The sequence below is a fragment of the Neovison vison genome, chromosome 13, assembly GCF_020171115.1.
Source record: "Neovison vison isolate M4711 chromosome 13, ASM_NN_V1, whole genome shotgun sequence".
NCBI classification, from domain to species: domain Eukaryota; kingdom Metazoa; phylum Chordata; class Mammalia; order Carnivora; family Mustelidae; genus Neogale; species Neogale vison.
The window spans coordinates 33728909-33743104 of record NC_058103.1 but is presented as its reverse complement, the minus strand read 5'-3'; the positions used below and the strand labels follow the sequence as shown (position 1 = coordinate 33743104).

Genomic DNA, 14196 nt, shown 5'->3' with positions numbered 1-14196 from the left:
AATACCTTCAAGTGAGTGGGGGAAGGAGGTGGCCCTTCCTAATGACTCAGAAAGCACACTACCGGCTCCATCCAGAAAGCCAGTGGCTGTGGCAGTGGGGACCAAGCCATTTGGGTTGAGTTGAACTGACCAAACAATTTCTGAGCTCTATGTTCTCTTGCTAGAAGTAGGAAAGTAGGCAGGAGCATGGTGGGGGGAGAGGAGGACAAGGGACAGTAGACAGAGCAGAGGTACACAAAGTAGAGAGGGATTATTCCCCCTAAAAGCACCTCTCTGGGAACGTTGCCAGGGAGGAGTGCAGAGCTCTGTTTCTTCAAAGCATCACTTTTGATGTAATGAAAAGTAAGGGGCTCTGGTGGCTCAGCTCTCTGAAGTACACTCAGCCTCCTTCCTTGGCCCCTCCTGACTCATGAGACACCCCCCGCCCAGGTCATTGCTGGTCTGTTTCTAGAGGAGCTCATCTCCTGAGCCAATGCAGCCAACTTGGATAACTGCCCAGGCCTCCCCATCTGCTTTGTAGCCTACAACCAAAGCAAAATTATGGACCAGATCATGTTACTGGTGAGAAGTGGGGGGTTAGGGGGAGAATTCTGGTTACCCAGGAGGGTCAAAGCAGAGATGGTGAAAAGGACTGTCAGGGAGTCCCACTTGCCCCTCCCACGAGGTGGCTCCCCCCAGCAGTCCTCTTGGTTTAGGACAGCAGCACGACACAGTGTGAAGGGCTTGGCCTCCAGCTGCCCCTAGAAAAGGGGCTCCAAAATAGAAGAAACAGAAATGAATCAGAGTCAGTCCTGGAACACAAACACCAGTATATTTGATGTGCACAAATGTGAAAAGGAAGAGACAGAGAGACCAATGGAGACAGAGCAGGCGATGGGCGCACAAACCAGTCACGTGTCCTGAGGGGCTGCAGTTGGGATACAGTCCTGCCCACTTTGAAGTGGGAGAGCTGGGACCTGTCGCTCCTCCGGGTCTGGGGTGGTCTCAGGGTGGAAGGTACCCTCACTGCCTTAGCCATAGCTTGGGGGCCGGGCATCTCTCCTCTCTCTATCCCCCATGATGATGTCTGCATGGCCCAGAGCTTCATAAATGCAGGTTCTCAGGAACTGACCTACTCAGCACTGCCTCCCCAAGGAGGAGACCCATGCAGAGAGTGAGGGACTAGGACAAGAGGATTTCATGGGCACTCCCTATATATTATTGCTGTAGATAAGCATAGGCCATTGTGACTTACTGGCAACAGAGGGGACAGGGCACAAGGGACAGGGTGCCTAGCAGACCTCAGAAGCGGTTCAACCATGCAGGGCAGCTCTAAGGCAACAGCCTTATATATGACAATCCTAAGTAACTCAGAAATGCTGCCATGTCCAGTGGAGAGAGACCCAGGACACCAGAGGGTCACAAAGAGTCAGCAGACTCTTCCTGCCAGCACCCCCACTGCTTGGCAGAGCTGGGGTGCCCGGGCACTAAGGGATGAGGGCCCTGAAGATACCCAAGAAAGCAAGAGTTGAAGTCTGGGCTACCCCGGGTGAATTCTGAGCCTACCGACCCTGAGCTCAAGCCCTGGATTGTTGCCTCCCTTTTCTGGGGACTCTATGCCCTATGAGGGACAGCAAGAACCATGGGCACCTGGATGAAGCAGAAAAACAGTGCTCTGCACATACCAGGCGGGTTTATCACAGGACCTCCTGTCCCTGGGAATCTGTAGGGCCCAGAGAAAAGATGGTGCCAGGAAATGTCCATGGGGCATCTGGAGTGGCCCATGGGGCATCTGGAGCATCCACACCTGATGGGCCATACAGGGGCTTGCTGTGGCTGAGAATCACTGAGACCCTGTGCTGGCAGACATCAACAAGCCAACCCCAGATTTGGTCATGGGAGGGGAGGTCAAAGGCGGGTGGTGCGGTCTAGGGGCCCACCTGACGGGTCTGAAAGGGTATTGGGGTCCAGAAAACTGAGATAGCACAGAGTTAGGGGACAGGGCCAAGGAAATAATTCTGCGGATGGGACAGGGAATCCAGGTGATGCTTTTCTTCTGGAAACCCTTCCACCTGTAGTTGGAAACCTGAATCCCTGGGTGCCCCAGAGCTCTGGAATTGGGGCCACAGTAAAATTGAAGGTAGGTCTGGCCCCTGCAGAATGTTCACCGCTGGATTTGAGGATCCTGGTCAGGACACAGAGGCTGAGAGATGCCCTTCATCCTGTCCTGGACAGGGTCAACTGCACAAAACAACCCTATCAAAGGCAGAATCTCCCAGCCTTTCTCCCAATCCTACCCAGTCCCCCAGCCCCCCAGCCCTGGCTCACACCCTGGCTGGGGCTGTCTGCACAGTCTCGGTGGAGCAGCAGAGCGAGGAAGAGGAGATTCTCTCCACAGGTGGTATTGTCATTTTTTAATGATCTGTAAAAAGGGAAAGGCTAATTTCTATCTAAGAGTCCTCGTGTGGTCAAGACAAGACCATGTACCATGGCATAGGCTGCATTCTGATGGGCCTCTCCCCTCAGGGAGTGGAGGGCAGAGCCAGAAGTGGGCTGGAGTGAGGATTTCACCTGTCCACTGCCAGCAATGGACCCGTCACAGAGGAAGGGGGGCAACCAAGATGACAACGCCTGTGAGCATGGCAGGGCCAATACTGCTTATGGGGTAAGCTCAAAGGGTCGGTCTTGCCTGGGAGGGGTGGGACAGGGTGGCCCTGAGGAGGTTTTGCTGCAGGGCTAGGGCTATGGGGGGACCAGCCGATCCCTTCCCACTAAGGATGCTCTGAAGACCCTCCCAAAGCTCAAAGGCTGTTTCCTTTTTCTCTCTCACTCACCCTGCATGGGTCTCCAACCCTGGATGCCTGCTCTGCCATCCCCTAGAAAGCTCTATCAACTCTGACTTGAAAAGAGAAATGCCTTCTCCCCTACCCCCCAACTCCCCTAAACTGATTTGTCTCTAGGTCCCCATTGTGGATCTGAGGGGGGGCTGCATCTTGGCCTGACTGTGTGTTGGGGAGGGCATCATTCCATTTCAGCTGGGCCTCTGTGGGGAGGGGGCATTGCCACAGCCCATCAGACAGGTGGGGCGGTGTAAAAGGATGACTTCCCAGTCTTCAGGCAGCGGACACAATGGAGGGAAGGTCGCTCTCAGGGCTGTATGTCTGGCAGCTGCTGTGTTGGCCAGGGAGTTGGGGAAGGGGGTGGGTGTGGTGACTGACATGGATAAAGGGGCCGCTAGTGGTAAAGGCCTTGAAAATAAGAGAGAAAGGGGGGGGGGAACACCACCGAACACACAGGGATTGAAACCTCCAAAAGCCCAAGGTTGGTGGGAATCCAGCACCAGGGGGGCCCCCAGAAGGCCAAGGGAGGGGCGGAGCCCTGGGGGAGGGGAGAGGAGCCAAGGGAAGGCCTCCAGCCCTTGCACACCAGCACTGCTGCCAAGCAGCCTCCTGGCCGCCCAGTCTCCCGTCAGGCCGCAGCTCAGCAGGCCCCCGGGGAGGTATTGGTTGCAAGCAAGCACCTGAATATTGCCAATGGAACCAGCCAAAGCCCACCTGAACCAGGTGAGAGGGAGGAGGCCTCGCAGTAGCCCAACCCTCCTCAGGCCTCGCCTTCCACCTTCTGCCCCGTTCTCAGAGCCCCTTAGCCAGGACAGGGCCTGCTGCTTCCAAAGTCACCCGGGGGGGTCCAGCCGCTGCTTAGCCACAGGCCTCCGGCCGCCAGCCTCTGAGCTGGGCGCAGAGACCCAGACCCTTCCCAGAGTCCCTCCGTTCCCTCCACCCCCGCCCCCCACACCTCACCCCGCCCCCAGCGGAGGGTGCTGGAGGGAGGCCGCTGAGGCAAGCCCCGGGCCAGGGCTTGTGCTGTTCAGAAGAGTAGCCCCACCAGCTCGGTACCTCTGTCCCCCGCGTCCGTGAGAGAGCCCCGGGCCCCGCCCACCAGCCCCATTCAGTCCGTCTTGACGTGGCCGTTGGCCAGGGCCAGGGGACCCCCGGGCTCCCCGGGCTCGGCGTCCTTGTCAAAGCGGAGGCGGAGGGTGTTGCGGATGATGAACTGCTCCATGATGAGGGCCCCGCAGAACCAGGGCACGGCGTACTCCAGGGTGATGAGGCCCATGAAGTCAAAGTCGAACTGGGAATAGTCCCAGGGGCAGGCGTTGAACTGGCGCAGGATGAGGCCGGTGGTGAACTCCCACAGGTAGGTCCAGAGCGTGTAGATGAGGCAGCGCAGCAGCAGCGGGCAGCGGCCCCGCAGGCGCAGGTACATGCGCTCCACGATGAGGATGGACGTGCCGTAGATGAAGAGCGCCCACACGCTCGTGACCCCCGGGAACTTCCAGTTAAAGTTCACCACGAACTCCCAGGCGGCCGTGAACATCACCTCGCAGAAGTAGCCGTGGATGGCGTACAGGTACCAGCGGGACAGCGCCGTCAGCGGCTCGGCCGACGCCATGGCGCCCAGTGGGGCTGGCTGCTGCGACACAGAGGAGACAGGTGAGGACGGGAGGGAGCCCCCCCCTCCTGGCCACCCACGCCCAGCCCGAGTCTCCGCTAGGACCAGGCTCCAGGCGGTTCCACACCCGCTGCTACCGTTCTCTTTGGTTACCAGTCCCACTCCGGACCCTATTTCCTGGTCATTACTTGACGCCCTATTCCTGATCTTGGCCAGGTGGGCATGAGAAAGGAAGGCAAGAAACTTAAAAGTCCCACTGGCTTCCTCTGACCAGCTCTACTCAAACGCTACTTGGAGGGAGGTGTCTCCTACACAACCTAGACTTTTTTTTTTTAATAATTATCTGTGATCAGATGGAAGAGCTGGCTGTCCCGACCCACCAGTCACCTCCATTTCTAGGCTACCAGCTGATTTCTCATCAGGCCCACCCACGGGGGTCACCATCTCCTCCTCCACTTCTCGAACAAAGCCACCTCACTCATATTTCTGAGATCTTTCTAAGCAACCTCTCACATTTGTCCTTGGGGGGGGGTGTTAACATATACTAACATTTACCATGTTAGCCATTTTTAAGTGTGTAGTTCAGTGGCATTGAGTACATTCCCACTATTGTGCAACTGTCTCCACTGTCCATCTCCAAAACTTTTTCATCATCCCAAACTGAAATTCCGTACCCACAGAACACTAACTCCCCACCTCCTCCCCACCCCTGACAACAACCCTTCTACCTTCTGTCTCTATGAATGTGACTACTCCAGTTACCTCTTTTAAGGGGAATCATGTGGTACTTGTCCCTTCGTGACTGACTTATTTCACTGAGCATAGTGTCGGCAAGGTTCATCGATGTAGTAGCGTGTGTCAGAATATCCTTCACTTTTCAAGGCTGAATAATATTCATTCTTTGTGATCGATCTATCACATTTGATTTGTCCATCTGTCCATTAATGGTTTGTTTCTACCTTTTGGCTATTGTGAACATTGCTGCTATGAACATAGGTATGCAAATATCTGTTCTAGTCTCTGATCTCCATTCTTTTGGACTTATATCCAGGAGAATTGTCAGATCACATGGTGATTCCACATTAATTTTCTGAGGAATACCCTTGCTGTTTTCCACGGCAGCTTCACCATTTGCTTCACCCACCAGCCATGCACAAGGCTTCCAATTTCCCCACACCCTTGCCAGCACTTGTTATTTTCTGGTTTTTTGAGGATGGCCATCCTAATGGGTATAAAGTGGCAGCTTGTTGTGGTCACATTTGTCTTTAACTGCTCCATTTAGCGGGTTTGGGTGTTTAGTTTCAATGTGGAGAGGAAACCAGTGGCTGACAGAGGAGAGAGTCCTCCTCTCTACTTCCTCCCTTTTCCTCCTCTCTTCTAGCCCCACTGGGCTTTAAGGCTCCAGACGGCTTCCCTGAAGGCTGGCCTCACCCACAGGCCTCTCCACTTTTCCTTGTCCTTTATCCCATGCTACCCTGTTTCCTGTTAGAAGGCATGTGCCCTCTCGATCCACCTTGCTAGCCCGTGTCCTCCCCAAAAGAGAAGTGCCTCTTTTTTTTTTTTTTTTAAAAGATCTTTTCTTTATTTATCTGACAGAGATCACAAGTAGGCAGAGAGGCAGGCAGAGAGAGAGGAGGAAGCAGGCTCCCTGCAGAGCAGAGAGCCCGATGCGGGGCTCGATCCCAGGACCCTGGGATCATGACCTGAGCCGAAGGCAGAGGCTCAACCCACTGAGCCACCCAGGCGCCCCAGAAGTGCCTCTTTTGCACTCCTCTGTGCTGTTCACAGGCCTCTCTGGGGCAGACTCTCTCTACATGATGCAGGTTTATGGGGAGAGATCAGGGCAGCATCAGGAATGGGAAGGCAGGGCATGAAAACACAAATCCCAGCTCTGCCAGCTGCCCGTGGACCCCAGGCTTAACCCCTCTGTCAAGGTGGGTGAGGGGACAGAGGTGAACAGGCCGCACCTGCAGTCGGCCTCCCTGTCTGGGAATCGCAGCCTCGCCTTCCAGCTAACCCAGGCCTCGTCACAACATTACCCGCCCTGGTGTATCGCTTTGAGCCCTTCCAGACACTTCCATTCCCATTTTTTGTCATTGGTAATTACAAAATTAAGATTCATGTGAAGAAGGGCAGGTAGTTTCACTCCCATTTTTTCAGAGAGACAGTTGGAGCTGAGAGAAGTGGGTTTGTCCCATACCCCAGGGCCGGTGAATGGATAGGCCGAGACCAGAATCCACATCTCCCGATTTCTACTTCAGCACTCATCCCTCTGCACACTACTGCCCGGCTCCTAGACATGCCTGCCTAGTGCTGCTCCCCTCCTCAAAAGCATTCAGTTCCCAGCACCACCCCCCTCCATCCCCAGTCCTAATGAAACACCACAGCTTCCTTGGCTTGATGTTTAAGACTCCCTAGGATCTCACTCCAGCCCACTTTTTCAGCCTTCTTCTCACTGGCTGGCTCTCCTGGTTTTCCCTCCTGCCTCTGTAAGATCCTGTCTGTATGTTTCCTGTGCCTTTCCTCTCACTGTCCACAAGTATAAATCCAGCTTCCAAATGACCTTCAGAATAAAATCATCTTCATCCCCACAGCCCTCTCTTTCTCCCCTGAATTGCTAGAGCACTTCCTCTGTCTCACTTTGGTCCAGATGACTTCCTGTTTTATTATGGTGATAACTTCCAGTCCCCATATAGATATCTCTCCTGTGTCCTACACCTATTTTTCCCACTCCTACCGCAACCCCTCCACCTAAGCGTCTTATAGACACCTCAAACTCGGTATCTTTTCCCTAAAGCTCATCTTCCTTCTGTGATCTCACCCTGCACCCAGTTGGCAGCAGGAGGCCCTGAGGTCATTCTAGCTTCTAGCTTCCTCTGCCACATCCCGCCCCCCAACATGAGCTCCCTGAGAATAAGGACCTTGTCTGTCCGGTTCAGTGCTACATTACCCAGTACCTAGAACAGTGCCTGGCACACCGCATTCAACTTAAGAAGACATTTCTTAATCAGTTCATGCTTCATAGCAAAGCATTCTAAAACTCAGTGATATAAATCAGCTATCATTTATTATCACAGCTTGTGCGTGGGTTGGCAGATCTTGGCTGGCCTCGATCATGAAATGGTTGCTTGTCTGGGGCTCTGTCCTATCCTTGGCTGGGTGGCTCTGGTCTACCTGTCTCTCATCCCCATCATGCTTTCTCATGCAGGGGCAGAGGCATATGGAAAAGCAGACCCTACTGCACCACGCTTTACAAGACTCTGCTTAAGTCATGCCCAGGAACATCTTACTGACCAAAGCAAGTCACATGGCAAAGCCACCAAATCAGCCATTACCTCCTGTCCTTTCTACCACTTAACTATGTTTGAAATCATCTCTTCCCCTTGACCCTCCTTTCTCATTGCCTTTGCTCTGTTCCAAGCTGTCACCGTCATTTACCTGGATGCCCTCAGTCATCTGCCAGCTGGTCTCCCCACTTGCCTTTTCCTTTCCAATTCACTCACCCAGCTAGGAAAGTGCGTATAGAAACAGCAGTCTTTCTAAAACACAAATCCAATGCTTCTTCCCACATAAGGCCCACTAGTGTGTCCTTACCATCCACATGGGAAGGTTTGAACCCCTAGGGACGGCTGGCAAAGCCCTTCGTGAGATACCATGGCCTCAGATCTTGTCTTCTGGATCTCTTCATGACTGCTCTTGCTACCTGGGGTGCCCTTCCCAACTGCTACTGCTGCCACCACCCCTAACCCATGGCTCATGACACCCATAATCCTCCTCAACTGCCCTGTTTGTCCACCTCTGCACCCAGTTCACTTCTGTGACAACAGTTTGCACTATGCTTTGCACTAATGGCCACTTGGTGACTAATTAATATAATGGTAAGAGAGAAAAAAAGGCAGGATTCAAAACTGAGTAATTAATATGATTTTGATTTTGCAAAAGCATACATACATACAAATGTACAAAAAAGGGGCACCTGGGTGGCTCAGTGGGTTAAGCCTCTGCCTTCAGCTCAGGTCATGATCTCAGGGTCCTGGGATCAAGCCCCGAATCGGGTTCTCTGCTCAGCGGAGAGCCTGCTTCTCCCCTCTCTCTCTGCCTACTTCTCTGCTTACTTGTGATCTCTGTCAAATAAATAAAATCTTGGAAAAAAAAAACAAATGTACAAAAAAATTAGCCATAATCATCTCTGGATGGTGACATCACAAGTGATTTTTGTTTCCTTGTTTAAACTTCTCTGTATAACCTAAAATGTTTTTCTAACAAGTATGTCTAAACTTTTATTTAAAAAATTAATCTTAAAAACATTTGCTGTAGCACTATGTATGAGTCATTTTTATGCCTTGTATATAGAATATGCTCAAGAAATTCGCCAGACAAATCTAAGAAAACCTCATGTCCCATACAGTTCATACAGGTCCTACCCTCCTGAACCATCACCAACCACAAACCATGATTCCTGGGTTTGAATAGCATGAAATGGTTAAGTCCAGGGGCTGCAGATCCTAACTTCCTGGTCTCCCCACCTTGCCTTTTCCTTTCCAGTTTCCTGGTACCCTTCCCCTGTGGGATGTAGGGCATGTTACTTGACTTTTCTGGGCCTCAGTTTTCCTACAGGTGAAGTGAGAATAATAAGGGTAACTACTTCTGGGGGTTACTGTAAGGGTGACTGAGGGGACAGACACTACTAAGATGACAGCAAATAATCAGAGAGGGTGGCTCCATTTCTGGCACAGAGCTAGGCTTCCTGGTCAGCTTCTGCTTCCAGCGCCCCCTCCTCCCTGAGGCAAGGTCATTCTGCCCCTGCTCTCACTAATGGTTGGGCAGCCTTCCTTACCGGGCAAGTCAGGTCTTCACGTCCAACCAGAGCACAACCCAGCAGCCAAGCAACCCTCCTTAACCAATAGCTGCATGTAAAGCCCAGAGGAGAACAAAGACAGAGCTGAGGAGAGGCAAGGCGAGCTTCCAGCTTTTGTGTAGCTCGGGAGGTTTCATGAAGGGCGAGGGGGTCTCAGAACTAGCCCTCTGAGGTCCAGGTTTGACAAGAAGGGCAGAACGAAAGGGCCAGTGTTCCTGGCAGAGCTTCCCACACCCTCCTCTTATCCTGAAACCCCAATAGGTTGTTAGCGCCCCCCAGAGTGGGAGAGAACAGACCCAGGCTGAGAATGAGGAGGTGCCCATGACCAGACCACTCAAGTAAAGAGGCGGGGGAGGGGGGTGCTGCGGTGGCCCGGAGACCACTCTGCCTCCCGCCCAACTCTGGCTCCTCTGAAATTAGGTCTGTCCACCCGACCTGCACTCGTACCTCTGGCCCCTCTGGCCCACAGGATCCAGGGGAAGGGACTCCCCGTTCATCTTACGCAGTGGCCTGACAAAACTAGGTGGACCCCTCAGGTCAGCCCCACCTTAATGCTGACTTTAAAACCCTGCTCTCCTTGCCTCATGGTCTCATCTTTAGCCATGGCTGAGGATGGTTTCCCAGGCCACTGGAGTTCCCAACAACCCAGGGGCTCCAGTCACCCCTGGAGCAGGTGACTTGGAAGAGCTGGACTTCCAAACCCTATGAACAGAAGCAGGATGGAAGGAGCCACTGTTAAAGGGTGAAGGAGGGCAAGCTGCTAAATAGAAGAGAAGATGGGGGAGAAAGAACAAGGTGAGCCCAAGGATAGGATCCCATTTCTGGAATCTTCCATACTGGAAGAACAGGGGTAGGCAGAGAGGAAGCATACCTAGGCAAGGTCAGGCCACGTTCTAGGGGTTGTGCCAGAAGAACACACCAACTCTGCATGAGACAAATGGGAAAGCTGGAAGTCCTGACTGGGGCCAGGAGATGGGGGCGAAGACAGAGAAGGAGGGACATGAGACAGTGTAATCAGCTAGGACAGCCACAGACACTAACATGAGAGGCCACATTGGCTTGGCTGGATTTTCAAAACTCCACTCCCGGAACCCATTGCTAACACTCATGGGAGGGCTTAAACTCTTGAGTTGGGACAAGCTCCCCCACCCTCTCCTGGCCCCGGCCATGCCTCCCCGCACCTGAACGGGGTCTCTGCCCCAGACTCTTCCAGTACCTCCTTGCTCCGAACTGGGATCAAAGCCCTGTGAAGTCCTGCACCAGGAAGAACCAGCGGCTCACTGGAAGTCAGTCTCTTTCTCCTGGTGACAAACACAACTGTCCTGAGGACCATGACACAGAGGACAGTCAGGGAAAGAAAACTCAAGGTGAAGAAAACAGGAAAGCATGGGCAAGGGTGAAAATGAGAGAAAGGAATTTGGAGAGCTGGGGACGGTTTCACAAGCAGGATGCTGCGGAACAACACTCAAGTAAAGAGCCCTCATACTTGTTGATAAAAGGGCCTGTGAACACAGAGTGCCAGCAAAGGTGACTTGTCAGAGCAGGGCACTGCCCTTCCAAGGGCACAGGTGATAGGTGATTGGGGGGAAGGGGTACCAAGTCTTGCTCCCTAAGAGTATCTCACTGAGTCCTGGAACCCACTGAGCTATTCCTTAGAGAGCAGAGCAAGCAGAGAAGGATGAAGAGAATGCCATAAAAGTCCAAGACAGGCTGCAGGCAAAAGCAAATGAGATGATCACCCTTGGTTTTACCCCAAACTCCCATCTTGTCCCAGGAAGCTAAGGTGCCACAACAAAATGACTCTGGGAATTTCTGTGCAGAGAATCATCTTGCTAGAAAACTGGGACTCCCCTTCCATGCAGCCAGACTAGGCAGGCCTTCCTCCTTCTTTCACCTCATTTACTTCCTCATTTCTAGGCACCAAAATTGCTTCAGTTTTTGGAGGCTTCAGGGGCCCCCGAGGGCAAGGCAGTGGTAGAGACCCTGAGTCCAGACCGTCGGCAGGCTCTGTGCTGGAAGTGAGTGCAAAAGGCGGGGGGGCAGTTGTCCTAATATTTGGGTGAAAAGGGCAAGGTCTGAAGCTGTCCTGAGCTTCCTCTGTGGTTGTCAGATTGTGGGTGGGGTAGGGGTGGGGGAACCCATGCACTTGCTCCAGGGCCAGAAGGGAAGCAAGTAGAGCTAAATACTTAGGGTCACTGGGTAACCCTGATGCCATAGAGTTCCACTGTTTCTTGCTATAGGCATCCCTCAGGAAAGTCCCCAAAGTTAGTCCTCTCTCCACCTCTCAAGTCACAGGAATAATCAGGCTCTCCTCCCAGCACCTACCATGTACTACCTCAGATAATACTCAAGCTTATTTTACAGCTAGGGCAACTGAGGAAGAGGGAGGCTATGTAATTCCAGCTCTAAAAGGCAGAGCTGGGATTCAAAGCCAGCGAGTCTGGCTCCAGAGCCTTCTCAGCACACTGCTCTTGAAGCTGACTACAGCCGCCTCTGTGGGCACCACCAGTTTCTGAGTTTCTGCTTCGGGAAAGCCAGGATGGTGTATGGAGAGACAACAGGAAGCAAGAAGGACACAGGAGCTTCTAGAGAGATCATCAGTGAAGCTCAGGACTGGTGTCCGAGCTGTTGAAGGCTCTCAGCCTATTCTGAGAGGCCAAGTTCTGTTCTAAGCCCAAGTTCCGGCAAGACTCATGGGATGGTCCTCCAGGGTCATAGTTGACCTCAGAGGACCACAGCGGCCACCACCACAGAGGGCCTCAAGACAGGTGCCATTCAAAGACCTTTCACCAGGACACACATTCCCCAGAGCGTCCTTGACTGCAAGCCTGCCCCAGCATGGCTGGGAATCTCAGATGGCCCAGCTCTGCCACGGAAATGCCAGCCAAGAGCAGTGACCAGCATCACATTCTCCATCCAAGCCTGGCGCCTGGAGCAGCAGCAGACCACTCCACACAAAGCATTAAGTTGGAGAGGATTTTAGAAGGCCTCTGATGCTAACCAAATCCCAGCTGGCAGGCACAGGGGGCAGGTGGGCCCTGGGAACAGAGTCAGCTTGGCACAGAGAGTCAGCAGGGCTCAGGCAGGGGAGGGCACCGGGTGGGCGGGGCCCTCAGGCTGAGCATCCTGTGTGTTGCCCCCGCCCCCTCCCAACAAGGCTCTTCCCAGACCTCACTGGCCTGTCTCTCTATTGTTATTCAGATTTCAACTCAACCAGTCACCCCTGAGACCTTCTCCAAGTCTCCAGTCCAAAATAGCCTCCCTGTGACTAACATCATCCTGTTTAAGTCCTCACAGCACTTTCGCTTTCTGGTATTTTGCTACTTGTTTGCTGTCTATCTCCCCCAACAAGAATGAACGCTCCAGGAGGACAGGGGCTCTGCCTTGTTCAGTGCTGGGTGCCCAGTGCCTAGACCAGTGCCTGGCAATGAGACCTACTAACACCGGGATCATGGTGAATGAATGAATGAATGAATGGGAGGGTGAATGGGTTCACACAGGGCAAGTATAAACAACTAGCTTCCCTCAGCCTTTCTCTCTTCTCTTTCTTGGGAAATACGGTCTTTTTAAAATTTCAGTTCTAACATTTTTAAGGATCTTTATTATTTTTCCTGATTATAAAACTAACATGTGCTCACACCTAAAATTTAAACATCACTGAAAGGATCGACCTGGAGAGCAAAAGCTCCTCATCCCCCCACACCTTAGAGAAAGTCACTGTTAATGTGTGTCGTATATTCATCCAGAATACATTCAGTTTCACAAGAAGCAAATCCATGCATCATGGAAAGAAAGGGGATGGCTCAGCCATTAAGCAGCTGCCTTTGGCTCAGGTCATGATCCCAGGGTCCTGGGTTCAAGTCCCGCATCGGACTCCCTGCTCAGCCGGAAGCCTGCTTCTCCCTCTCTCACTCCCCTTGCTTTGTTCCCTCTCTCGCTGTGTCTCTCTCTGTCAAATAAATAAATAAAATCTTAAAAAAAAAAAAAAAGAAAAGAAAAGAAAAGAAAGAAAAGGAGTTCCTAGTCCACCAAACCAGCAGCCACCATCGTGTCTCCCTGGCCATCTTTCTCATGTGTTTATTTTACAAATTACCTTAATCCTTAATGTACTTCTCCTGTAACCTGACATTTTCACTTAGTATATCATAATCATTTTTCCAAGTTGTTATATTGCCTGTGTCCTCGTTAGTACAATGGCAGTATGCTATTCCACCAGGTGGAAAACTTTAACTTCCTTAACCTACATGATCAATAAAGAGAGAACAATTGTTTCCCATTTCCACTATTACTACAACACCCTAAGAAACATCCTTTTTATGCTTCTAAAAAAGAATTCAGCCCTTTTCTTCTCTGGGGTTATTTCCCAAGAAAAGATTTCCTAATGAGTAATTCTGGAGTGGGATCACCGACCAGAGGGTACAACAGTCCCAAGGCCACTGGTGGAGACTGCCCTGGGTGGGGAATCCTGCGTGATGTGGGGAGTAGGTCTCTGATCTGAGTCACCGGGTTCCCGCCGTGGCCTCCACGGCCATCTCTGCACCCCCACCGCACCCCCGAGTTTAGGTGCACACCTCCCTGGCTACAGATCGCCCCAGCGACCACTTCCTGAAAAGCCCTCCAACCACAAACTGGTTTTGCAAGCCCAGGCTGAGGGAAACATAGATGCCAGCCCTGAGTTTTCAACTGTCGACTGGCAAGTTCTGGCTAAAGGTGAGGATTACCTAGTTGCCCTTCTCCTTCCCCGCAAGCTCCTGCGTGGAATCTAAAGCTCCGGGGTCCTCGGGGGCCAGTCCAGCAGCTCCCAAACAGCTTATCCCGTCGGGGGTGCTCTCCCTGCCGTGACTTCCAGGCGAGTTCTCTGCTGGCTGACCCAGAGGGGGACTGTCTGCCTTACGCAGACAACGGCC

At 52.6% G+C, this 14196-nt stretch overlaps 1 protein-coding gene across 11 annotated transcripts in view; it reads right to left on the bottom strand.

The window, feature by feature from the left end:
- Positions 1–792: 792 nt before the first annotated feature.
- The window catches only part of TMEM229B (transmembrane protein 229B), a 40752-nt gene continuing 27348 nt past the window's right edge, over positions 793–14196 (bottom strand). For 6 of the 11 annotated variants that reach the window (XM_044230757.1, XM_044230753.1, XM_044230759.1 and 3 more), the window contains exon 3: positions 793–4452. In XM_044230757.1, coding sequence (XP_044086692.1) covers positions 3928–4431 — 504 coding nt within the window. In that variant the 5' untranslated portion in view covers positions 4432–4452 and the 3' untranslated portion in view covers positions 793–3927. Of the gene's footprint in view, positions 4453–10470; positions 10686–14010; positions 14155–14196 lie in introns of those variants that run through there. The other 5 variants (XM_044230761.1, XM_044230762.1, XM_044230763.1 and 2 more) reach the window with 5 other exon arrangements.